The sequence below is a fragment of the Lynx rufus genome, unplaced genomic scaffold (genome assembly GCF_022079265.1).
Source record: "Lynx rufus isolate CCGP_SWC_20201006 ecotype Redwood Valley unplaced genomic scaffold, mLynRuf1.p SCAF_9, whole genome shotgun sequence".
Taxonomy (NCBI): domain Eukaryota; kingdom Metazoa; phylum Chordata; class Mammalia; order Carnivora; family Felidae; genus Lynx; species Lynx rufus.
The window spans coordinates 70802642-70829958 of NW_025814897.1; the positions used below are offsets into that span (position 1 = coordinate 70802642).

The following is a 27317-nucleotide window of genomic DNA, read 5'->3' on the forward strand; positions in this document are numbered from 1 at the left end:
CCGCTCCCCCCATTCATGCACATGCGCTCTCCCTCTCTCTCAAAAATAAATAAAACATTTCTAAAATAAACTGTATTAAAAAGTATAAAATAAACTATGACTAAAAGAAATCCATTGCTACATAACTAAAGTTATGTAATTATAGATTTATTTATAAAATAACAAAAGATTTAGGAATAGATCTGTTTATTATACTGTGAAAATGGTCTTGGTACATGTGAGAAATATTATATACTTTAAGGACAGCATTCAGAACTGTTAAGACAAAAGACAAACTATAATTTTAAACTCAATCTTGATTTAAGGGAAGGCTATTAAATTATTGGCTGGAATGCATTCAGCATGAACTCAGATTCTATATAACATAAAGCATGAAAGAGTACAAAAGATGTTGGGAGTCCAGTAAGCCCATACCTAAATATTAACTGTAAAACTGCAAGGACTTTTTTTTTTTTTTTTAAATCTTATACACTAGTTTTCTTCTGAGACAAGTTGATTTTATCTCCAAGACTTAAGGCCATTCCCTGTAAAGAAGAATGAAAATGTTTATAATTATTAAAACTACATAAAATCAGTAGGTTATTCTATCTTAACCAAGTCCCCATTCAATAAGACATCAATAATGAGGGGCGCCTGGGTGGCTCAGTCTATTAAGCATCCAACTTCAGCCCAGGTCATGATCTTGCAGTTCATGAATTCGAGCTCCACATCGGGCTCTGTGCTGACAGCTTAGAGCCTGCAGCCTGCTTTGGATCTTCTGTCTCTCTCTCTCTGCCCCTCCCCGGCTTGTACTCTCTCTCAAAAATAAATAAAACATTAAAAAGTAATAATGAAACCAAGGATATACAAAACAGACTCAACTCAACTTTACTTTGTTAAGTACTTTTAGTGCTAGATTTACAAATAGTCAATAGATTTGTAGCCTGGATTTCAAAAGTTATAGAGAACCCATTTCACAAACACCCTACGGGAACCAATCTGTTTTAGGCAAATAATCCAGAATGACAGGCCCAAAAAGTGGGCCATTTTAATGAAGCAGAAGTTTTATTTCTATTAAGAGAATACTATTATTACATACATACATACATACATCTAATACATAAAACACTAGTACGATAGAGAATACTACATATAGAAATAACGAAGAAATGCATTCTTCCTTTTTATTCAGTTTAGAGATGATCTCAAAAAAAAACCCCAATTGTTACCTGACTCTTTGCACGAATTCTTATGTGGCCTGTAACAGGGGCCTCTGGTCCCTGTTGAATTGGCTTTTCAATGCTGACATTTGCAAGTGCATCTTCTCCAAATATGGAACGGGCATAGAGGTTGGCTGCCATAAAGCCACAGTAACCAGAAAGAGCCTGAAAGAAATTTGCGATAAATTCAATACTTCACTAGACAACTACACATAAGCAGGACCCATCAGCATAGGTAAATTATCATTTTTCAACACAGAACTTACCATGTAGTGATGGTTACATGACTACATAAATGTGTCAAAACTCAGGAACTATATATGTAAAAAGTGTGAAGGTTACTGGGGTGCCTGGGTGGCTCAGTCAATTGAGCGTCCAACTTCGGCCCAGGTCATGATCTCACAGTTCGTATGTTCAAGTCCCACATCAGGCTCTCTACTGGCAGCACAGAGCCTGGAGCCTGCTTTGGATTCTGTGTCTCTGTCTGTCTCTGCCCCTCCCTTGCTCTCTCTCAAAAAATAAATAAACATTAAAAAAAAATTTTTTTTTAAAAGTGTGAAGGTTACCGTGTCTGTATTATGCCTTAGGAAAAATGACTTCAATCAAAGACACAACACTTATTCCAGTTTGTATTTTTACATTCCCTGTTTACTTACAGTTTCCTGATTGCACAAGACCTTAAGTTCTAAGAAGGAAGAGACCATTTTTGTTTTGTTCATTACTATATATCCAGCAGCTCACAGAGTACTCGGCATATAGTATTTGTTTGTGTATCTGCTAGACTATTTTTTAAATAAACTAATATATGAATTAAAACCTATTTGGCAGAATTTTACTGGTAAAATTAGTATTATAACATTAGCAGAAATTCTACAAAGAAAAAAATTTCCATAGAGCCTCAGTTTAATTTTTCTTTCTAGTCTTTTTTCATACATACACAACTTAGAAAATTCTGTATTCGAACAGATATATTCTGACCCACAATCAGAGCCAAGAGAAAAGAGGGCATGGACATTTTTAAATCCAGTATCACAACCTATTCTGGAAGGAGCCTTTAGCTGAAAGGGAGAAGACTGACAAGGAAAACTAACTTGACTCTCAACTGGGTCACTGCACTGGGAACAAGCAGGTTGATGCATTCTGGTAGAAAAGGATAAGCGGACTGACGCATTCTGTGGGATAACTTATCTCTTAGCTAGTCCAGAATGACACTGCTTTTCTCATGCTCAACAGAAACAAAAACACACTAAAGGAAATACAACAAAGCCAGGAATCTGCCATACTACTCTCTTATCAGATTTAAGAAGTTCTCAGTTAAATCTTACCTTCTCTGGAGTGAGGCATTTCATGTTAGTTGACTTTAATATATGCTGTAAATAGTCATTTAAGTCAACAATATTTGTGTTAACTGTCACCTGCACAGAGGGAGGAAAAAAGTCAAGGAGATCAGAATCCTAACCATGAGAAAGTTATGAATTTCTTATCTTCAGGTTGAGAAAACACTCAGTTGTCATACAGAACCTCCTCAGTATTTATTGGGGAGGATGGGCAACAAAAAAAGTAAATGACATCTCTACAAAATCCAATAAACTGTAAGCTGGCATCAGAACTTTCATACATAGATAACTTCATAAAAGATCAACATGCTGCATATAAAATATTTCTAATAAAAATTAAGGCCACTTTGTAAAACCTCTTTTGGACACTGGATTCAATGGTAAATTATTATTTATACATGCAATTATTATTTATACATGTCTTTAATGTCTTGATCAATCAGATTAATAATAGAACTGCTCCCTCACCAATTTATAACAGCAACTTACTGACCTACTTGCATAATTTCTGGTGAAGACTAATTTGCAAGAATAGATTATCGAGAGACAGCTTCTCATATCTGACACTTTTTAGGGGGACTAATTTTATCAGACCATCCCTCAACACTAGCCAAATAGGAAGATAAGGAGTTCAAGGAAATCTCCCAAGGACTAACTTTGTTTTCCCATTCGAATTCAGCCCACATCTGACGGAATTCAGCATCAGTGCAAGTTGCAGGCTGGATATAGTCCATGATGTCGATGTGAATATCACTGAGGACTACACAATTTCTGTCACTTGCTGCTCCGGAGACATCATAAACTGCAATATACACACACAAAAAGGTCCTGAATCACCAGAGGCAATCTAAAGGTAAATCTGAATGTTTTACAAATATTAAGTAATACTCCCATCAATCCTATGTTGTAATATTATGATTTTCCATGTTATGGATGAGAAAACAAAAACAAAGAGAAGTCATGTAAGTTGCTCAAGGTCACAGAGTTGATTAAGTGGAAGGGCCAGGATTCAAACTCAGTTGGTAAATACACAGCAGTTGCAGTGTGTTAGGCACCCCGGGTGGATATGTAAGTAGGTAGTATTCATGGAGGCAACTACCCTAAGTAGGTGCTTAACTAATAGTTTTGAATGAATACTGAGGAGCCATGGTGCTTAATGATACAATTATTTGCTTCTACGACTGCTTTTTCCACAGCAGAGTCGAAATCTGATTGGAGTCTCTTCTCTTGACATTTCTCCACCGTCTTGACATTTCTATCATACTTTCAGAGAAAACTGAGGTTACCAAGAAAAAGTTCCTTCAATTTCTAGCCCCCTTTCTACAAACAAGTTTCTCTCTCTCTGAATCCATTCTCACCTCCTTACCCCACGTATCAGCACATCTGTGATCCCTGCTTTGGTCCAGGGCTTCATTCCACCAATCATTACCTCCCTCACTCGTGTGTTTACCTTTGTATTCTTTATGGACTTTTTTCCCTTTGTCTGTAAACATACTCACAGATCTCCCTCCCCCTCCCCCTCTGACTTCTCTTCAGTCTACTACCCTCTCTCATTCTTAACAAAACCAAGGTTCCAACTCAGAAGAGTCTATGCTCACTGTCTATGTCTCCATCTCCTAGTCTTCAACCCACCACCACTGTGCAAGACATACCAGAAGTGTTACTTCACTTCACTGATCGCCAAATCCAAAGGACCCTGCTTTTAGACTTCATGCTACTTGACCTTTTGAAGTTTCAGATTCTTTATGAAGAGTTTTCCTTAACTTCTTCTTGACCACATTTCAGATACCTTTGTAGGATTCTCCTCGGCTGACCCAGCTTTCAGTATTCCTGTTCTCTTAGATTCGGTTTTCAAATCCCTCTTCATGCCCTCTCTGGGGGGGGGGATTCTTCCATTTCTATGGCTTTCAAACAAATATTTATCTCTAGTTGAGACCTCCTGTTCAGACTCCTATCAAACTGTGCTTTGACATCTTTAGAAACTTTATTACTCAACTTGCTTAATATTTATTTTTTCTCTCAAATTTGTCCTTCTCTCCTGTTTTCCTTGTTTTGGTGACTGCCATAAATATCAACACAAGAAAGGCAATAAAACAATCTGAGGGTTATTCTAGCCCCTTCCTCCTCAATCAGTCCGTGTCCTGGGCATTCTATCTTCTTAATACTGATAATATTCAGCCCTTCCCTCCATCCCAACCTCTGCTACACTGGTTCAGACTCTGTCATCTCTCACCTGTGCTACTAAAATAGTCTGCTAGTTAACCTTCCTGCCTCCTCCAATCAGTCTTCGATCGTGCTGTTTAATCACATAACTCACTTTTAAGTCCTTAATGGCTCCCCTCTACATTAGGACAAACTGAAATCCTTAGCATGACAAAATACAGCTCCTACTAACCTTCCTAACCTCTGTACCCTCCAGTCCACTTTGAACTCCAAGTATGTCAAATTACTTGCATGTGTTCCAGCTGAATCCTTGCCTATCTGTGGAACACTTAGTAATCTTTCAAAACGCCACTTGAGCATTTAGTTGTTCCACAATGCCTTACCTAACCTTCCCTGCCCACTCCCCCCACCACTTTGAGAAAACTGACCAAATGTCTGCACAGACTCCCACTTTCCCCAGCACAAACTTCCTCGTAGCACTTACCATTCTGTATTACACGTATTCTCTGTTTTCTCTGTATTCTCTATTCTACTTGTCTGTTCTCCCTTACCACAAACTACGTGAGGAAAGATCTGTTGTCCTCACCATGGTGGCTCCATCCCTGACACAGGACTTACTTTAAAAAATGCTATTGACTAAATACCTCTGTGTAAGTTAGTCCCTAGGTGGTCCGGGAACCAATGCCTGTACAATGTTTTAGACTCAGTTCAAAAGTTATCCTTTGAGGGGCACCTGGCTGGCGCAGTCGGTTAAGCGTCTGACTTCAGCCAGGTCACAATCTCGCGGTCTGTGAGTTCGAGCCCCGCGTCAGGCTCTGGGCTGATGGCTCAGAGCCTGGAGCCTGTTTCCGATTCTGTGTCTCCCTCTCTCTCTGCCCCTCCCCGTTCATGCTCTGTCTCTCTCTGTCCCAAAAATAAATAAACGTTGAAAAAAAAAAAAATTAAAAAAAAAAAAGTTATCCTTTGATAACATATCCTCTTCCTCTGTAAAGCCTTCAGTACAGTCAGCATTTTTCCTGTATGATCTCAAAGCGTATAGTATATAAACTAGTACCAATCACATTGTGCTGTACTTATATATTTACTTATCTATCTCCTCCTTTTGCTTGGCAGTTTCTTGAAGACAATGACCCTCTATGGTTCATTTCCGTACATCCATGAACAGAGTACAGTGCTTACAATAGCAGGTGCCCCATAAATGACGAATGGGTGAATGAATGAATGAATGGAATAGATTCAGGTGCTGTCCTCAAGAAATGGCATACAGCTACTCTTTACAGAAATTCTTTAATAAAAATATTCAAACATCACAGGCTATAAAACAATTCCTTACCTATGTTACCAAAAATTATTCCATTTTCTGTTGATGCTACTTTGACATTAGCTTTAATATTTGCAAAATCATGAGGAGCAAGAGTCAAAGGAGATGGCTTTTCCACAAGTTTCAGATCCCCTGAGAAAACATTGAGATATGGTTAAAAAATTATTAAATCACATATATATTTCTCAAATCATAAATCACACATCTCCCTAAAAATAAAATCTTAAAATGTATGCAACTTAATTGCTTCTAGCAAAATAAGGAACAAGAGAAATGTTAGGACTCAAATATTTTGAGGAAAAAAATAAATCATTTAACATCTTATTCACATCAATATGCACATTTTTAAAAACAGGTTTCTCAGAATAATTCTATATTTAATTCGTGTGTGTGTGTGTGTGTGTCTATTTGGGGCATACCATTTTATCTCAATGACTGAATACAAACTTCTCAAAAGTCTTAAGTTTTAAATTATAATATACTCCATTATAAACAAAGATAAAATAATCCACAGAAAGACTTGTAAATGCTTAGAAATAGTTTTTTTTTGTTTGTTTGTTTTGTTTTTTTTAATACAGGCATCAAGCTATATTGAGGAAGACAGGGCAGAAGTATCTTTTCCCTTGATATCTTAAAGTCCTTTAACTCTTGCTTCAGTCACACAAAATTTCTAAAAGGCACTGTATTCACTATTCCTGTACACAATTTGTATTTTCCAACTTCAAAGCCAGCTGTAGAAGTGGTCAGAGAGAGTAGGATTCATGTGTCTTTATTAAGAAGAAAAAGACATCTCAAGCTGCTAACTGTAACAATATTACTTTGGTAGGTATTAGTTACAGACTCAGAAAATCCCTAGTTCTGTTCTAAGGCAATTAAAAATTTAACTAAGTGAACCATGTGGTAAATCCATAACTTTAATAGCTCTTATTAATATCTAGAAAAACTGGTATTTGTTAGATTACTGAACAAACCCATCTGGATGTACCAAGAGCATAAACCTAAGAAAGGCAGTGTCACAGAGGTTCAAAATATTGGGAGCTGAAGGAGACTAAACATTAAATGTAAAACTAATAAGCCTTGATACAAAATGTCACAAAGACTCAAGAGAATTCTTACACTAAAACTTGTACACTTCCCTTATTAATTTGTCATAAAGACTTGCTATGTAATAATATCTTTCCTTTATGGTAAATGTCCTTACCCAGAGTAGCTAACTCTAACGTGCAGTTCTGCAAAGTATCACTGGTTTGGTTCACAACAAGTACATCCAGGACGATATCATACTGGTTGACATGGACATAAGCTTCTGCATATACAGGATCTGAGAAACCTGTCAACTGGGTGACCTATCAAACAAAAATAAAGAGATAATCAAGTTACCAAGACCATTTAACCAAATATATCCCTAGCCAAATGACTAACTCTGTTAGGTAATTAATTAACAGGTGTACTTAGACAAATCATTTTGACGTAGATAAAATAAAACTATTTTATAATGTAGATGTGGGTAACTGAAACGGAGACATTAGAAATAACAGGTGCTAGACTTTACAGCTGGGTAGGAGAAAGATGAGCAAATACATTAAACATGATCTCCATTTAGGAACCAAATAGATTTGGATACATTTTCAGTTAAATCCCTCAGCATCTAAACTTACTAGTTGCTCTCCAAAACTTGGGAACTAAATAAAATCCAGATCATGTGGTAGTCCCTGCTACCTAAGCTCAGGAACTAAATAGATTATATAGCAAGAAATGCTTGTAATTCCACAAAGATAAATTTTATACACTTCTCCCACCATATTTTTTAAAAACACCCAAGTATAGCATTTTAAACATAATATTGTCACCAAAAACGCAGCAAAAGAAAAAAAACAGATTAAAACTGGATTATGTCAAAATGAAAAACTTTTGTGCATCAGAGGACATTATTAACAGAGTGAAAAGACAACCTGTAGAATGGGAGAAAATATTTGCCAATCATACATTTGGTAAGGGACTTATGATCCAGCAATTTCACCTCTGAGTATAATCCAAAAGAAATGAAAGTAGTGCCTCAAAGAGATATTTGTGCACCCATGTTCAAAAAGCATTATTCACCAACAGTCAAAAGGTGGAAGTAATCCAAGTGTCTATCAACAGATAAATGGATAAACAATTATTCAGAATGGAGTATTACTCAGCCTTTAAAAAGAATTCTGACACATACTACACCATGAATGAACCCTGAAGAGGTTAAGTGAAATAAGCCAGTCACAAAAGGGCAAATTCTGTATGATTCTGCTAATATGAGGTGCCTGGAACAATCATTCATAGTGATAGAAAGCAGACTGGTGGTTGTCAGAGACTTAGGGGAGGCGGGTATGGGAAGTTATTGTTCAATGGGCACAGAGTCTCAGCTTTGCAAGATGAAAAAAGTTCTGGGGATGGATGGATGGATGCTGGTGACAGTTGCACAATAATGTGAACATACTCAGTGCCACCGAACTGTAAGGGGCTTGGGGTGCCTGGGTGGCTCAACCAGTTAAGTGTCCGACTCTTGACTGCAGCTCAGTCATGATCTCAAGGTGGGTTTGAGCCCTGCGCTGGGCTCTGTGCTGACAGGAAGGAGCCTGCTTGGGATTCTCTCTCCCTTGCTCTCTGCCTCTTCCCTGTTTGTGCACATACATTCTCTCTCTCAAAATAAATATTTAAAAAAAAAAGAATACTTAAGAGGATAAATTTGATTTTATGGAAATTATATCACAATTTAAAAAAATTAATTAAAAACATTAAAAACTCTAATATTGTTGATGTCAATTCCCAATTATAAGGGAGAGAAAGTGTTTCAGTAGTTCCAATTCTGCTACTAACCATATCTAGGACCAATCAATTTGAGATTGTTTACTCTCACCTAATAGATGAAAGGAGTGAACTAGATCATTGATTTGTGAATTTATGTATTAAGAATAGAATAGTTTTCCTATTAAAATCCTATATGGTACTCAAAATACTAGGAATATAAAAAAGTGGGGTCACACTGTTTAAAATAACAGGGGACAAAGGGTGCCTGGTGGCTCAGTTGGTTAAGCATCTGACTTTGGCTCAGGTCATGATCTCACGGTTTGTGAGTTTGAGCCCCACATTGGGCTCTGTGCTATCAGTGCAGAACCTGCTTCAGATCCTCTGTCTCCCTCTCTGTCCCTCCCCAGCTTGTGCTCACTCTCTCTCAAAAATAAACAAGCATTACAAAAATATAATGTAACAGGGGACAGAAGAAACTGAGGGCAGGGTGTCAGAGTAGAGGCCAGAGCCCTGTCCTTTAAAAGTTTTAGTTAATCTTTTAGGATCTCCCAGCTTATGTGTTAGTCTATGATTCCACAAACAACTGGAACAAGTTATAAAACCATCTATTGGACTTATAGTACTACTGTAGAGTAAAATACTTTATTGGAATCTGAGGGTTTTTTTAAGCATTTTATTTTTTTTTTAAAGTTTGTTTATTTTTGAGAGAGGGTGCACATGCATGCGCACAAGCAGAGGATGGGCAGAGAGAGGAGACAGAGGAGCTGAAGTGGGCTCTGTTCTGACAGCAGACAGCCCATTGTGGGGCTTGAACACACAAACCGTGAGATCATGACCTGAGCTGAAGTTGGATGCTTAATTGACTGAGCCACCCAGGTGTCCCAGTATCTTGAGTTTAATACATGTTTCGTGAACCTATTGATCACAGTGACTTGATAAAAACTGATGCTGTGTAACAAGTTATTTTTCTTTTAAAAAACAGCGAGACCATGGGGCGCCTGGGTGGCTAAGTCAGTTGGGCATCCGACTTCGTCTCAGGTCATGATTTCACAGTTCGTGAGTTCGAGCCCCGCGTCGGGCTCTGTGCTGACAGCTTGGAGCCTGGAGCCTGCTTCAGATTTTGTGTCTCTCTCTGCCCCTGCCCTGCTCACTCTTTGTCTCTGTCTCTCAAAAACTGAATAAATGTTTAAAAAAAAAAAACAGTGAGACCAGGGGTATCTACCTGGGTGGCTCAGTCGTTTAAGTGTCCGACTCTTGATCATGCTCAGGGCATGATCTCATGGTCTTGAGATCAAGCCCTGCATTGGGCTCTGCACTGGCAGTGCAGAGCCTGCTTAAGATTCTCTCTTCCCTCTTCCCTCTGCATCCTCCCCACCCCCCCAACAAACAAACAAACAAACAAACAAACTCCTGTTTAAAAAAATATGGGAGCAGCCACTTCCTAATTACTACTTTCTTTTTTTTTTTAAATACTAATTTTTAAAAAAAATTTTTTTTATATTTATTTTTGAGAGACAGAGAGACAGAGCACAAGTGGGGGAGGGGCAGAGAGAGAAGGAGACAGAATCTGAAACAGGCTCCAGGCTCTGAGCTGTCAGCACAGAGCCCGACGCAGGGCTTGAACTCACAAACTGTGAGATCACGACCTGAGCCAAAGTGGACGCTTAACTGACTGAGCCACACAGGTGCCGAATTACTACTTTCTTAAGTGGCTAATTTAAATCCCTTACCAATGTATTTGACATTTTGTTACCTTGTTAAGTTTAGATGCGAGGGGATCTGCTGCCTCTTTCCTCTGTGTGTTGCCCATTGCTGCCAGCAGGCTCAGCTGAAACTGATCTTCCTTGCAGTTCATTTCATTCTTAGCAGTTAGTTGCATAAAGGAAATGGGGTCATCAGGCTGTACTGTCACATTTCTCTTTTCAGATTCTTTCTGTGTTGAGAAAACAGTACACACATCTCTCTTTAATACAGAAAGGAAGACAGCTTTCTGTAGGCCTATAGGGACAGCCTTCACATAGGAGAACAGAAAAATCAACAAAATAAAAAACCACAAAGTGCTTTTATGACTTAATCATATATACCTTACCTTCTGAGATAATTTCTCTTCTTCTAGTTTAGCAGATAACATGTGAGAGAGGGACTGTCTGCATTCCTTATTGAAAATGTCATTCATTAAAGGTGAACATTCAGACAAGACCTTGAGGCACAGGGAAATTCGATCTACATCATCATCTGTAATTGGCTTCTTAGGAAGAGACGATTTTCCCAAATGAAGGATAGTGGCCATAAGCAACATAGCCTCAGCAACAAAAGACTAGAAAAGTAGAGAAATGGATTATTATTGTCACGGTTCTCCAATTCAATAATGTCACTTTATTATAACTCACAATCCAAGGAATAAACCTAATTTTCGCTTCACTCAAATAAGATTTCAAATGCTTTAGATTTTATCGCCATATATTTGATACACCCTTTTCCTTCCTATCTTTTTAACTGCCACCCTCTAATACCTTCATTAACCTTCAACTGAAATAGCAATGGCTTTTTAACTGTTTTCCCTTACCTAACCCCTTCACATGCTAGTGCTATCTTTTTTTTAAATTTCCAACTACAGAAAAGTTAAAAGAATGATACATTTTACCAGTTGCTGACATTATGCCACATTTGCTTTCTTATTCTGCCTGTATGTGTACACTTCCTTTTTTGACTAACCATATGAAAGCAAGGTACTCCACCCCATAAGTACTTCAGCATACACGTCTTAAGAATCAAGGCAGTTTCCTATACAACCACAATATTGTTATCTCACCTGAGAAATAGAGCAATCTAAAAATATATATACTATATACTTATATTCAAATAAATTTTCCTAATGTCACAAAATGTTTTTATTGTTTTTTTGATCCAGGATCAGCTTCATCAATCTTACTTGGCTGTTATTCTCTTTAGTCCTTTCTAATCTAGACCAGTACCCCCTGGCTTTCTGTACTATTTTCCAGAAATGAAAACCCATTTAAGAGACACTTCTGGGATAAAATAGACAGTGACTGACTAGATGAAAATACTGGAGAGAGAGGTCTTTCCTTCACTGAGCCTTGACTGATCCTAGCAAACAAACGACTGGCTTCATAAACCCTTACATCTCTTCCACAAGGTACCATTATCGTATTACTTTGTCAATTTTACAATAACGTTATATTACTATATCCGTTTCCCCATTACCATAAGCTCTTTATTTTTAATAGTTTTAAATATTTATTTTGAGAGAGTGTGCATGCACACACACACAAGTGAGAGACGGGCAGAGAGAGAGGGGGAGAGAAAATCCCAAGCAGGCTCTCCGCGGTCAGCATGGAGCCTGACACAGGGCTTGATCTCACCACCATGAGATCATGACCTGAGCTGAAATCAAGAGTCAGATTCTTAACCAATTGGGCCACCCAGGTGTCCCCATAAGCCCTTTAATGACAACAACTTCAGCATTTCCTTTTAGGTCCTTCACTGTTCAGTGCATATAGCAGACACTCAATATTTGCTAGGTAAATGCAGGATAAATAAGCTTACATTTTGCTTTTTCTTCTCCTGAACCAAAGCTACATAGCGCAAGGCAATCTTGGTCAGAGTTGTGGCAAGGGAGGCAGCAACAAAGAAATCTCCATCCAGAAGGAATCCTCTTAGGGGAGGTCTGCAAAGCAACCACAAAAAGTGAAACCCACCCACCATTTCTTAAGCAGCATACAGTTTTTGCAGAAATGATTCCAATAAGCCTATTTAACAATCTCACTGCCACCCTTCAGTGAAAAGGATTCTCAGTTTCCTCCTTAGCTTTTAGAATGGAAAAAGGAAAATATACATGGTTTTACAGCTTATCCTCAAAAGATGCTAGAGCCACTGAATATGGAAAAAGAAAATGATTACCAGTGTATGTACTGGAGCCAATGAGCTACATTCAAATTCCAGCTTATCTATTTATTGTTTCCCTATGGGTAACAGAAGAGGAAACTTTTCTAACAGAAGAGGAATTTGAAGTATCTTCTGTAAAACGCGGATAATCATATACTGCATTTCAACAAGTTGTTGTTAATAGACAAACTACTCAGCACAGTGCCTAGCATATAGTAAACAACTGTTAAAACTTTAGGCATCATTTTTATCTTCGTTATAAAAGTGGGAGTGCAAAATAAGGCAGAAACATCAAATTGTTATTCCATCAATTAGAAGTGGAAAATCTTCAAAATATGTTTCCCAAGTACTAATACAGACAATGAAACTCACAAAGTTACCTCTACTTTGCATTTTCTATGTGAGTAAATTAATTTTAAACAGAACAGTTCTTTCAATGAAAGTAGTTTTGAGAAGCAGAGATTCAAGCCATTAACACAATTTCTGGGAGAAAGAAATTAAATGTCCTCCTTTCAAGTATCTTAAATGGCTAAGATTTCCATTTTGGTCAAAAAAAGCAAACTAATCAGAGAAAAACCACTTGTCCTATCACAGGAGTGATAACTTAAACAGTACAGATGGTAAGGTACAGGTGCTGCAAATTACCTTTCATCCTCTTTCTTGGTGGGTCGGGAACTACTAAGGGCGCTCTGAGTTGCATAGGTGCCCATCTCAGTTACCAACTTCTGAACTGGCCCCACAGTCATTTCCTCTTCAGGTTTTAATTCACCAGCTTCTTTCTTTATTTCTGACTCTACGATTGGGATCTAAAAATCAATTGGAATATCAATTTAGTAATAATATCAACCGCAAGCAAATTGTATTTAAATATTCAATCATTTCTATGGAGGAGGCAATTCCCCCGAGGGGATTTTTGCAACTCTGCATTCAATTTTCTTTCCTTCCCTGGGCAATGTAGTGAGGAGAACAGGGCTTTGGAGTGAATGCCACTTACTTGTTGAATGGTTCTGGGCAAGTTAATTAAACTACTTTGAGTCTCAGTTTCTCTCTTAAATGGAAATCTTAATTCTATTCATACAAGTTACTTTATAGGAAAATGCTTAGGACAGTGACTAAGACAGAGTAGATACTTACTAAGCCTTACTCCTCTTCTCTATCCCTTCCCCTGCAATCCTAGCCCTAACAGCACCTATGCTAAAATGAAATAAACCTGACTTGTATGTACATAGTAACTTCATCAACTACCTTTTTTAAAAAACCAAATGGCTACTATGTATTTATTCCTCAATACCAATCCAATCATCTAACTTAAGAGCTCTTCAATCATTAACTGTCAATTCCCTGACTTCATAAGTGAAAAACCTAAAGTCCAGTCATGTTAAGAAACTTAGATCCAAGGTCCCAGAGTTAATTACCAGCAGAAGCGAAACTGTAACCAAGGTCTCCTGACAAGCACTGTTCTTCCTATTCTACCATATGGTGGGATGAGGAAACACTGCCAGTTTTAGTACAGAAATATTCTAATGTCAGCCCAGTTCTTATAATATTTACATTCTCCTTTCAAAACATAAAGGCTAGCACAGAGTTTTACAAGTCTTTTTTTTTAAACATAGAACCTCTTGTTCAAATAAAACCTTACCCTAAACAGTAAATAACACAGACAATGCTGTATGCAGCTCAATGCAAGGGAGAGGGATGCCCCTAATTTCCCACAGCCTCTAAGCCTTAATTATAGAGGTAATTAAGACATATTTTTCAATGTTCTTTAACCCTGACTAACTAAAAACATGAAAGAAAGCAAACCAGCACACAAAAGTCAGATTTACTGAAGTAAATACCACCATTTAAGTAGTTTTTTCTAAAGTAAGACATACCTCCCCCAGGGACCTGCGGACTTCAGTCATCACACTCTGAATGTCTTCCTTGGTACTACAGTATTCTCCCAGGATCCATAATGCTCCTCGGTAAATCCTAAGGGAAGAACACAGTTCTTGAAGCAGAGATTGTTCTCTGTGAATTTAAGCTCAAGGAAAACAACAAGATTCTGCAGTTCCAAGGGTAGATGGATGAAATTTTAAGAATGTAATAAAGGCACTAAGTTTCTTTGATTCTCTCCAGAAATCACAAGGATTAAAAAGAAAATAAGTGTTCTCACCATTATTACAAATATTTTAAAACTGGTAATCTCATTAGTAAAAATAAAACACCAAAATGTTTCCCAGAAAGGTGTTATCCTCCATTTAGGACAGAGTTAAGGTAAATTTTATTTTAATCACTTACTACTATAAAAACTGTATTACTTTGATGTAAAAAGTAATTCACTTTTTATTACAGCCACTGAAAAGAATAGACAAGATGCTGAACAGAACTATTAGGAAGGAGTGCAAAGGATTGGTAATACAAAAAACCCAAAAACAGAAGGAAAGCAACAATTCTCTAATTAAAAATGTTAAACTGAATAGAATCTTCAGTCACCTTTTCCCTAAGATTTTCATTAAATTTATTCAGAAAAATTTTAGAAACTAAAGCTCTAAGAGATGATGGCCACTGAAGGCAAAACTTAGATATACTTGTTTTCTCACAAAGGAAGCAAATCTTTCTCACTTCCACAAATATCAATTCATTGTCATATCATAAAAACAATTTTGCAAAACAAAAAAACAAAACAAACAAACAAACAAAAACAATTTTGCAATGGTCCTTTCTTTTCTATCCAGGCAGATATAATGGAAGTGTATTACACTCCACCTATCAGATGCTTTCAATGAAGCAAAGTTTGGATGCAACAGTCCTTTCTCATTAGCAAAAGCTATTTTAAGGGAAATGCATGACGTCAGATTTGGGCTGCATTTTCAATCCCTCATTTTAGTAAATGCTAATGGGGGATATAAATACTGATATCCAAAAAGTGATACCCTTTAAAAATATGTTCCTTCGCCACTTTAGGATACACCATGTTTTAGAGGAAATACGGATAGAGAAACCTAGGTCAATCATACCTACAAAAACAAATTCTGCCCATAGATTGCAGATTTACAGAGAGTAAGGTAAGGTGATGTTTACTATGACACTTATGTTGGTTTTAGTGTTTTGCTTCATTTCTTCTCTCTTGTATTTTCTACCAAATGACCCTTTAAAGATAGAAACGGTAAAATGCTTGCTTGACCTTACATTTAAACAGATGTTAAACCTACTTGACAGATTTAATAGCATGAAAGACTTCAAGCATCTTCTCAACAATAAGCATTCTCAGGTTATCAAAGCGCTGAATGGCTTCACGGACAAACTCCAAGACATCAGCGGCTGCTGCTTCATTATTGTCACTGAGAAATTCCATTAACTGAAAGGAAAAAAAAGAAAAATAGGTAAGTTATATAATTTTCAGAAAGAAAATTATCTAAGTTTTAAGAAGTAAACAAATTCACAAGAAATATAATTAATGATTTTCAAACATGTAACAAAATGTTGAGAGACAAGTACTGTTACGTAAACAAAGTCACAATGTCTTTTCTGGTTTTTGTGCAGCCAAGTTTACTACAAAAAAACTCACTATAAAACAAAAGCTGGAAATACACAACTCAAAATAAATTAATTGGATACACCTCAGTTGTAACTAAAAGCAAAATCATTTCAGAGGAAATCTGAAGTTCAAAGATAAAATTTCAAATTATAATAACATACTTCATTTATCTGACAGTGACAGAAGCCAAAGATTCTAGGTATATATATTTTTCCTATAACTAAATCCTTCAACTTTTTTTTTGGTTTTTTTTTTTGTTTTTTTTTTTGTTTTTTTTTTGTTTGAGAGAGTGAGCAGGGGAGGGGCAGAGAGGGAGAGAGAGAATCCCAAGCACATTTCGCACTGTCAGTGCGGAGCTCAATGCAGGGCTAAAACCCACGAACCATGAGATCGTGACCTGAGCTGAAATGAAGAGCTGGCCACTTAACTGACTGAGCCACCCAGATGCCCCTAAAGCCTTGAACTTAAAAAAAAATTTTTTTTTAACGTTTTATTTATTTTTGAGAGACAGACAGAGAGGCAGAGTGTGAGCAGGGGAGGGGCTGAGAGAGAGGGAGACACAGAATTTGAAAACAGGCTCCAGGCTCTGAGCTGTCAGCACAGAGCCCAACGTGGGGCTCGAACTCAAGAACCCTGAGATCATGCCCTGAGCCGAAGTCAGACACTTAACTGACTGAACCACCCAGGTGCCCCTAAATCCTTCAACTTGTAAAGAGATAAAACTATTTGAGAGAAATACTTATTTGCCCTACTGAATCACATATACACAGCATAATTTTGCCACAGGTAATTGTAACAAACATCAATTATAATAATACATGGAAGTATTCATCACTGTGTTTTTCTGTATTTACTTAAAACAAAAAAATGTTTGTTTGTTTGTTTATTTATTTATTTATTTTTGAGAGAAAGAGAGAGAGAATCCCAAGCAGGCGCCACGCTGTCAGTGCAGAGCTCAACAGGGGGCTTGAACTCATGAATCGTTGAGATCATGGCCTGAACTGAAATCAAGAGTCAGCCACTTAACCGACTGAGCCACCCAGGCACTCCCGTTGTTTAGTTTTTTTTTTAATTAAAAAAAAAAAAAAAAAAAATTTTTTTTTTTTAATGTTTATTTACTTTTGAGAGAGAGAGAGACAGAGTGCGAGTGGAGGAGGAGCAGAGAGAGGAGATGCAGAATCTGAAGCAGGCTCCAGGCCCTGAGCTATTAGCACAGAGCCCAATGCAGGGCTCGAAACCACAGACTGTGAGATCATGACCTGAGCCAAAGTCGGACGCTTAACCAACTAAGCCACCCAGGCGCCCTGTTTACGTTTTTGATGTAAATGTAAGAGAAAGAAGTCAGAGTCCTTAACCTTCTGAGCTTAACAGTGAACATCAAGATCCCGTCTGACCACAAGATTTAGTGAATCTACTAGACAGTTCCAGAGTCTAAGTGCTATGTAACTCTTTTCATTCTTTTAGAGAATTTCAAAATTAAAGTCACTGGAATTACATACCACAGGAATAACATTTGCAGCCATATCTGGAAATCGGACAGAACAGGAATGCAATGTTCTCACAAGGAGTTGTCTGTATTTGTCAGTATCTTCATGCTCAGACACATTATTTGTTTTAATCACTTCCTTCTTCAGAACAATAACCAGCTAGAGAACCAAATAAAAGTTAAGTGGGAATTATACCATGTTTGTCCTGACAGCTTACAACAGTGCTTTCTTTCAGAGTTTTGTTTTACCTCTTCAACATTCCTAGAAGAAACAAGATCCAGTGCTAACTGCAGAGTTTTCTTGCGTACTTCTAAGTCTGGTGTGCTCAATACTCTCAGGATGTCCATAACTAGATCCTGAGAAAGAACAAAAACTCCAGAATTAACACAAATATTAACAGAAAAAAATCCTAACCACACAATAGGGTATCTATCACCACCTTAATTCTTTAATCAATAATACAATCACTAGTGGTAGAAGAACCAGATATCTGGGGTATCCTGATGTAATGCAATATGAAGTATATAATATCACATATGATGCAAACTACAAACATTTACTCTTTATCAAGCTTTAGATCAAACATATAGTTAACAGGAAATATAGGAGTCAGAGAAACAAACTGAATGACACCACTGGGAAGTCATTAAATAAACCCACAAGGAAGAGCATCTTACAGGACAATTGGTCTGGTCTCTTCAACAAGCCCACGTCATGAAAAAAAAAAATACTGCTCCAACTGAGACATAAGGACATAATCAGGTAAGCCATAAGGTCAAGAATTGGACAAGCTAAACAAAAGTACATTTCAGGGACATCTGGGAAAATCTGACTTTGGAGTTGGCATTGGATAATATTAAGAAACTATTAATAATTTCATTAAATGTGGTAACATTATTTTTGCTCTGCAGGAAGATGTTATGTTTTAAGGAATATACTTTAAAATATAGCAAAACTAGGGATACCCGGGGGGCTCAGTCGGTTTAAGCGTCTGACTCTTGATTTCTGCTCACATCTTGATCTCACGATTCAGGAGACTGAGACTGGCATCGGTCTCCACGCTGTCAGGGGCTCTGCCCCTCCTTCCTATTCGCTCATGCGTGCGCTCTCTCTCAAAACAAATAAACTTAAAAACATGTTTAAAATATAGCAAAACTAATTTACACATGATTTTACTTCTTTAAAACTTTATTTAAAAAAACTTCACTGATAAAAAAGTTCTAAAACTCTATTCCTGTGTAACTTTCACTTACATTCACCAGTTGTTAATTCTGTTGCATATGCTTTATCAAACTCTACCCCTAAACATTCTCGTGTACATTTCCAAAGAAGGACAAGCTCTTACATAACCACAGTACAATGATCAAATTCAGAGAACTTGACACTGGGAACAGTGATATTAACTAATACACAGTCTATAATGCACATTTCTCCAACTGTCCCAAAAATGTCCTGTAAATTTTTTGTTGTTGCTCTGATCCGGGATAGCATTGGAGTTAGCTGTCATGGGGCTTTACTTTTATAACAATCATTATTCTCACAGATTAAATAGGTATGTTGATAATTCCATAGAATTCAATTATCTTTTTTTTTTAAGTTTATTTATTTATTTTGACAGAGAGAGAGCACATGCACGCACACACAGGGGAAGGGCAGAGAGAGAATCCCAAGCAGGCTTCACAGTTTCAGTGCAGAGCCCAAAGCAGGGCTCAAACCCACGAGTTGTGAGATCATGACCTGAGCCAAAATCTAGAGTCAGATGCTCAACCAACTGAGCCACCCATGTGCCCCCAATTCAATTACCTTTTATTTTCAATCAACTGGAATAATTATTTTTCACAAACTGTAAATTATATCCAAATTAAAATGCGTGTATTTCTATTACTAAGAATATCCAATGCAGTACAAATAGCATATAAGATAACATTAATTCATTTTAGAAAAAAATTTTTTATGGCAAAGACAATACCCCAAAAGACTATGGTGATTCAAAAGTTACATCTTAGTTGACCAAAATTTACACTGCCCAGTCTCCAAGAATTTATGTTACTACACTTGATCTTAGCCAAAAGGCCAAGGAGTGATTCAAGAATTTATGTTAACCAAGACAGCAAGGCTTAAGTATTATCTCAACTTGAAAAAGATTTTATCTAGGATTTTTCTCTTCCAGATAATGTTTACCTGTAGTACTCGTTCATGAGCAGGATGCTCTTTTAATTCTATCAATCGATCCAGAACTATGAGCTTTACGTTGTTGTCACTTTCCTTAATAATTAAATCAATGTAGCACTGAGCAGCAGCCTATATAAAAAAAGAAACATGTTTTAAGCACACACCCATCTTAAACACAGAATTTGAAGATAAGGAAAAAAAGCCCCTAAGGAGCCAAAATATATTCACTACTACTGTACTAAAACTTTATGTATTTTCCCCAAAGGAATATGTCCCTCTATTTCCTAAATTCTAACAAATTTCATTATTTTCAAGTTTAAAAAACTTAGGAAGCATCACAAATTAAAATAATGAAAAGGGGCTGCTATAGGTAGAAATACCAACAGTCAAAAATTAAGAGTTGAAACTAAGGAAAAGGTAGAAAAAAGTATTCCCTAAAATATAGCTATTGAGCATCTTTTAGTTTAGGTGCAAAGTCTAACACACCTGCATTACAGTACAGAAAAATTAAGACCATAAAAATTACCCTGACTCATTAAAAGCAGAGGACAAAGGAACAACCTGAAAGAGCTCCCAATGACCAAAGCTGGAATAACATGACCAATAAAATTAAATAATAATGACTACAATATACAGAATGAAATAGCCATGCTAATATAAAGAGAGAAAGAAAGCGGGAGGGAGGAAAAAGTACAGCTCCTCCTTGCAGAACTCCAATTATTAAATGTAGAATGAGGAAAATAGAAAACCACCATTAAAATATCACATTAACAACTGCTGTACAGGGGAGCCTGGGTGGCTCAGTCGGTTAAGCATCCAACTACTTATTTCGGCCCAGGTCATGACCTCATGGTTCGTGGGTTGAAGTCCCACATCAGACTCTGTGCTGGCAGTGCAGAGCCTGCTTAGGATTCTCTCCCTCTCTCTCTGACCTTCCTCCATGTGCTCTCTCTCAAAATAAATAAACATTATGGGGCGCCTGGGTGGCGCAGTCGGTTAAGGGTCCAACTTCAGCCAGGTCACGATCTCGCGGTCCGTGAGTTCGAGCCCCGCGTCGGGCTCTGGGCTGATGGCTCAGAGCCTGGAGCCTGTTTCCGATTCTGTGTCTCCCTCTCTCTCTGCCCCTCCCCCGTTCATGCTCTGTCTGTCTCTGTCCCAAAAATAAATAAACGTTGAAAAAAAAAAAAATTTTAAACATTAAAAAAAATTGCTGTACAGAAATGCTAAAATTAGTTGGTTTAAGTCTGAGCAGAAATAGGATATTTTTTTTTTTTAATTTTTTTTCAACGTTTATTTATTTTTGGGACAGAGAGAGACAGAGCATGAACGGGGGAGGGGCAGAGAGAGAGGGAGACACAGAATCGGAAACAGGCTCCAGGCTCTGAGCCATCAGCCCAGAGCCTGATGCGGGGCTCGAACTCACGGACCGCGAGATCGTGACCTGGCTGAAGTCCGACGCTTAACCGACTGCGCCACCCAGGCGCCCTAGAGAGACATTTTACAAAGTGACCCACCCACTACTCTTAAAGTGTCAAGGTCATGAAAAACAAGAAAACGCTTGAGAAAGTGTCACTGATTAGAGGAGACTAACACATGACAACTATATGTAATGTGGGATCCTGGATTGAATCCTGGTACCAAAAAAGGACATTTTTGTGGGGGAAAACTGGTGGAATTCAAATAATGCCTATAGTTTACTTAACAATAATATTGTTCCAATGGGAATTTCTTAATTTTGACAATTATACAATTGCTATCCAAGACACGGACATTATGGGAAGCTGGTGAAGGGTGAACTTTGTCCTACTTTTACAACTTTTGTTGTTTCGTTGTTCTGTAAGTCTAAAATTATTTCAAAATAGAGTTAAAATTTTTTTTTAATTTTTTTGTTTACATTTATTTATTTTTGAGAGACAGAGACAGTGTAAGCAGGGGAGGGGCAGAGAGAGAGAGAGGGAGACAGAATCAGAAGCAGGGTCCAGGCTCTGAGCTGTCAACACAGAGCCCGATGCAGGGCTCGAATCCACGAACCATGAGATCATGACCTGAGCCGAAGTCAGACGCTTAATCGACTGAGCCACCCAGGTGTCCCAGAAAATTTTTTCTTCTAAGTATTGGCAGCTAAAGCAATCAAGTCTCCTATTTATACAAGCTGGCTTTATAGAACAATTTGTTCTCTGAATATATTAGAGGTTCATCGTGCAGTCTTGATACAGTAAATTAAAGAGAAAACTTAATACTCCATTATTGAAAATATGCACTCTTTTTAGGATCCATCATGTAGAATCTAAAATTCATTTCCCAGATCTAGGTTTTAATGTAATTAAAGTATGGAGAGTGATCTTAAAATCTTCATCATTCTCCAGAAACCAGAAATATTAGTATTCTCTGTCACTCTTTCTCCCCACATATATATATGAAAGCAGGAAGGAAGAAAACAACATTGGGGTATGTAAGGAATCTAATAAGTTCACAACATTTATAAATTGTTGTCTCTGTGTCATGTAATCACATAGTAAACTGCAATGCCACTAAATCATAGTGCTAAGACAGCATTCGTATCATCCAACTGGCACCAAAAGAAATAAGCAGTACCTTGATTGCAGTGGGCGCACTAGAAAGTGTCACTAATGTTCCAGCGGCTTCATATTTTACAGCAGGGCTAGATGACTGTAGTAAGTTATAGATGCAGCGAATGAAACGAGCCCTTTCTGATGGATTAGCATGACAGACCTGGAGAAGGAAACATTTAGGTTTCAACGGACTTCAGGGATACTTGCTTTCAAACAGATTTTTTATAGTTGTCAGCTTACGGGATGCTACTTCTTATCATCTGAAAGCTAAGAATAGTCTTATAAGGGCATCTGAAGATGTCAGCCAACGTGAGATGAGACACTGTGGCTGGTAATTTCAGAAAGAAATAGGTTTTACTTTGGATAATTGTTATAGCTACTCATTCATTTATTCATTCAGTCATAAATACTCTCACAAAAGGTTTTCAAATGGTTTATAATAAAAGATATGCGTACTATACACAAATGAAATAGAAAAAGAAAATGTAGAGTAACAAAATCAAGGACAAATTATTAACAAGTGATATTAAATTTGATTCTAAATTTTTATTCCAGATGTAATGCCAAAAAGGAAAACATAATGGATATCAATCTCAGTAGCTAATAAAAGGAAAATATCTGTTCTTAAAGCAAGAAAGATAACCCCCTTTTTAAGTACTACTACTTCTTATTGGGAACTATATTCCATACTGTGGAGACAACTAATTTTCTATGTTGTCCTAAATATATTTTAATACCTTTACCTATAAAGCAATTTTTTTTTTGATGTTGGTATTTCTGTCAGATTTTCCTAAAATATGTACAGTCAAATCTCTCATTCAGGCAAGACTCAGAAGCTATTCCCTTTTACTATAACCTGGACTCTGTTAGACCAAGAAGTCTCTGAATAGCAGAGAACCGCTATTTTTGAGAACCTAAGTGGCATCTCTAAACCATAAAATGAATTAAAAGGATCTATAGTAAAACCTTGGATTGCAAGTAACTTGTTCTGCAAGTGTTCTGCAAGATGAGCAAACATTTCTAATAAATTTCAACTTGATAAACGAGCAAAGTCTTGCAATATGAGTAGTACGTGACACCAAATGTCACATGATCATAATTGAGCCAATGGTTCTCTCTCTCTCTCTCTCTCTCTCTCGATGATGGATTGTGAGTGATCATCTTCCATGCTCGGATGCATCTCAGGCCACAGTGTTTGGCAGAAATCAGTGATTTTTCAGACTGTTGGAAGGTGCCCACAACTGGCACTAGTGTATTTTTTGTCACTTCAAAGCACCTACGGACAGACCTCTGCTTTTCCATACAAGAGTAAGCTTAGGAATGCTTTGCTTCATTCTAGGTCAGGCTGCCTGCAGATACAGACCCTTTCCTTTGTTGCCTTATTGGAAGTTACATTAAATACACTATATGACAAGAGTTTATTAATACTGTACTATAGTCAACATCCGTGCGAGCATATACAATGGCCCCCAGGCAGAAAAAGGTTGAAAAGAAAAGCGGTAAGGAGATGATTACAGTGGAAGTTAAGAAGGAAATCATCGAGAAGTACGAATGAGGTATACAAGTAGCCGAACCTGCAAGATTTTATAAGGAGGCTACATCTGCATCTCCTCTGAGAAGAGGAAGAGAAAAAGGCAGAGGAATACCTCACTTCAAAAGAGATTAGGGAGATGTGTACAATGTGGGAGACAGTGCAAAATTTTATAGAAAAGCACCACCCAAATAAGGCTGTAGCAGTGTGAGTGATGAATCTGTTTAACGATAATGCAATGTCACATTTCCGCAAAATCCTCAAAAGGAGGCAAAAGCAAGTGTCACTGGATAGGTTCCTTGTTAAAGTTGCATGAAAAGAAAAAGATTCGATTGAGCCAATAGGTAGCAGTGATTCTGTTAGTGATAGTGAAAGTCATCCTACACAATAACCCTCCTTTCTTGTCTCCCTGACACTAGCCATGGAGATTTTCAAAGGTAATGCACGTTAATTTTTCTTTATATTTTGTATTTTATTACTTTGTATTATGTTACAGTACTATAATCATTTTTATATAAATATTTTTGGGTTGTGGAATGAACCATCTGAGTTTCCATTATTTTTTATGGGGAAATTCACTTTGATATACAAGTGCTTTGGATTACAAGCATGTTTCTGGAATGAATTATGTTCACAAACCAAGGTTTTACTGTATATATTTACAGCTCTGGTTTCAACTTAAATGGCAGTTCCAAATGACTGGTACCCCGTATGGAAAGGGGCTTTTTTCTTTCAGAATCAAAGACAGCTGTAACCAGCAGTGTCTGCTCTAGGTACTTTGTTAGTGTCATCCTATTTAGCAAAGTCATCCCTGATGTATATTTTTGTTGCCCTCCAATGAATGGTATCAATAGCAAAACTGGATGTTATTACATCTTTTATCAGAATATTAAGATGCAATCAATTCTTTCTAAGGCTATATCAAATTTAACTGTTTCCAATAAAGCACTTCATTTTAAAACCCAAATCTCTTACCTAGTTTTAATGGCCTACAATGTCATATTGACATATTTAAAGTCTCTCTATTCTCTTTTACAAACAAGGAACACAGTAAGTATTTAAAGCTTTTCTGGTTTGTTTTTAGATGTCCAAAGTAGTCTGGTGTGTACTTAAGAAAAGACCTGAATTTTATTCCAAAGCCTGATTCACAATCTATTCAGTTACGGAACAGTGCACAATGATTTCTCTGCAGCTGTATTGGGTCAAGCCATGCGTTTTTAATAGAATTCTTTACGGAAGTTTAGAAAAACAGGAAGTGCTTGGAAAACAAAATAAACCAAAGGGAAAAGAAAAAAAAAAAGACTTTCACAGGCAATGCTATAAAATATTTCTACTACTAAAACATTATCCCAGCAAATAAGCAGCATTCCAGAAAGAGATGATTTAACCTTGTCTTAAACTCCTGAAGTTTATTTTACCCCTTATAGATCAGTCTTACCTTGTAAATTAGCTCAACAATAACCAACTGAAGAATGTCTCCAAATGTCTGAACTTGATCAATGCAAGTACTTAGGTAATCCAAAGCTCGATCCTAACAAAATAAAAACGTATTTATCAAATTCCACTTCATTCAATAAAAGGACTTAATTGGTGCAACCTTAAACATACACAACTGAATATAAAACAAATGAGGCAAACAGGGCAAAGAAAAATTAAAAGAAGGGTGGAAGAAAGGTTAACACATAAATGTTAAGAAAAATACATTTTCTAGAAATGGGCCACAAATCTGGGGTCTGGATTTTCTAGCACCTAAATGGAAAAGAAAAACCACTATGTGTTATATGACTCAGAGTACCCATACAATCAAAACAAACCAGCTATTTAGGTGCATAGTTATTCCTATTTCTAAGACCTAAAAGAAAAAATCTCATTGATTTTCATATACTGAATGTGTGATATAGAAAACTATGACCTCAACAGTATCTCTACAGCAAAAGTATCAGAAAATTTCACCGAACTTTTTCTGATTATGTCCCCCCCCCGGCCCCCATGTAGGTAAAGTGCATAACACCAAATATACAGGTTAATAAAACCAACACTACAAGAGGACAAAACATTCTGGCCTAAATAAACAGCTTTCTTATAATCTTGTTCACAAAGATGAAATGACAGCATCTAGATTTCAGAGAAATGGATAGAGTCCCTATCCTTCAGTCTTCAAGCATATCATTTTCCACATTTTGGTAATACTGGATAGCAAAAATTCCAAGATTAGATGCCACCAAAGTATGGAGAGTCATTGCCAAGCCACCAGCAGACCCATTCACTTTCAGTACCAGCAGAGCTGGATGTAGAGTTGACACCAACTTATGAAATTTGAAGAGCCTAATAAGGATACACATCTATGCTGAAGGCCACGCTTCTTTCAGGCTCAGGGCGAACCCTATACAAAGCTACTACTTTTCTCTGTTAAGCCATTTTAGAGCTACATCAACAGAAGGAAAAACAGGTTCAAAGCCCCAAAATAGAGTGCCACAAAATAGGACCATAATAATTTCAATCTAGAAAAACTGTCAAGTGGCTATTATTAAATATCTCTCAAATGTTTACTTAAAAAAAAGTATATGTATAAGCAATAGTTGGGAGAGGGGTTAAGAAAAACTATTTTACACAAATCAAGTTCAAAAATCTAAAAAAAACCCCCAAAATATACAAACACTTCTACTATAAACAAAATTACTAAAAAATTTGATTAGGACTATGTAGTACTTTTAATTCTCATTGAATTACAGACACAAAAGTATTTTTTAAAAAGTACTTCACCTGATCTGCATGAATTAGCATCATAAATGCATTCCTTTTACAACTTGCATCCTTCTCATTCACCAGAAAATCATGTATCAGTTCAGGAGCATCAGGTATAAGGTGTTCAAAATTCCTTGAAATAAAACAGGTAATATTCATATTTAATAAAAACTACTGTTATTTTAGTAACTCAAAATTAATCCTTATCAAGCTTTATAACACTATCAATTGTTTTACCTTTTGAAACTTTTTTTAAAGGTTTTTTTTTTTTAAGTTTATTTTTATTTATTTTGATAGAGAGAGAGAGAAAGCATGAACAGGGAAGGAGTAGACAGAGTGGGGGAGAGAATCCCAAGTAGGCTCCACGCTGTCAGCATGGAACTTGATCTCATTAAATGAGATCATGACCTGAGCCAAAATCAAGAGTCAGACACTTAACCACGCCACCCCAGTACCCTGCCTTTAGAACTTTAAATCAATTAAAATTGTGGGTAAGAGGGGCACCTGGGTGGCTCAGTTGGTTAAGTGTCCAACTTCAACTCAGTTCATGATCTCGCGGTCCGTGAGTTCAAGCCCCGC

At 37.1% G+C, this 27317-nt stretch overlaps 1 protein-coding gene across 1 annotated transcript in view; it reads right to left on the bottom strand.

Moving 5' to 3' along the window:
• Positions 1–126: 126 nt before the first annotated feature.
• The window catches only part of COPB1 (COPI coat complex subunit beta 1), a 35674-nt gene continuing 8483 nt past the window's right edge, over positions 127–27317 (bottom strand). Inside the window, exons 5-22 of the mRNA XM_047071322.1 lie at positions 26757–26871; positions 25432–25524; positions 22485–22622; positions 19899–20018; positions 17966–18073; positions 17730–17876; positions 15905–16050; positions 14585–14681; positions 13356–13516; positions 12372–12492; positions 10894–11121; positions 10558–10737; positions 7222–7366; positions 6033–6152; positions 3193–3338; positions 2525–2614; positions 1209–1364; positions 127–524 (exon numbers count right to left, since the gene is read on the bottom strand). Coding sequence (XP_046927278.1) covers positions 465–524; positions 1209–1364; positions 2525–2614; positions 3193–3338; positions 6033–6152; positions 7222–7366; positions 10558–10737; positions 10894–11121; positions 12372–12492; positions 13356–13516; positions 14585–14681; positions 15905–16050; positions 17730–17876; positions 17966–18073; positions 19899–20018; positions 22485–22622; positions 25432–25524; positions 26757–26871 — 2371 coding nt within the window. The 3' untranslated portion in view covers positions 127–464. The remainder of the gene's footprint in view (positions 525–1208; positions 1365–2524; positions 2615–3192; positions 3339–6032; positions 6153–7221; positions 7367–10557; positions 10738–10893; positions 11122–12371; positions 12493–13355; positions 13517–14584; positions 14682–15904; positions 16051–17729; positions 17877–17965; positions 18074–19898; positions 20019–22484; positions 22623–25431; positions 25525–26756; positions 26872–27317) is intronic.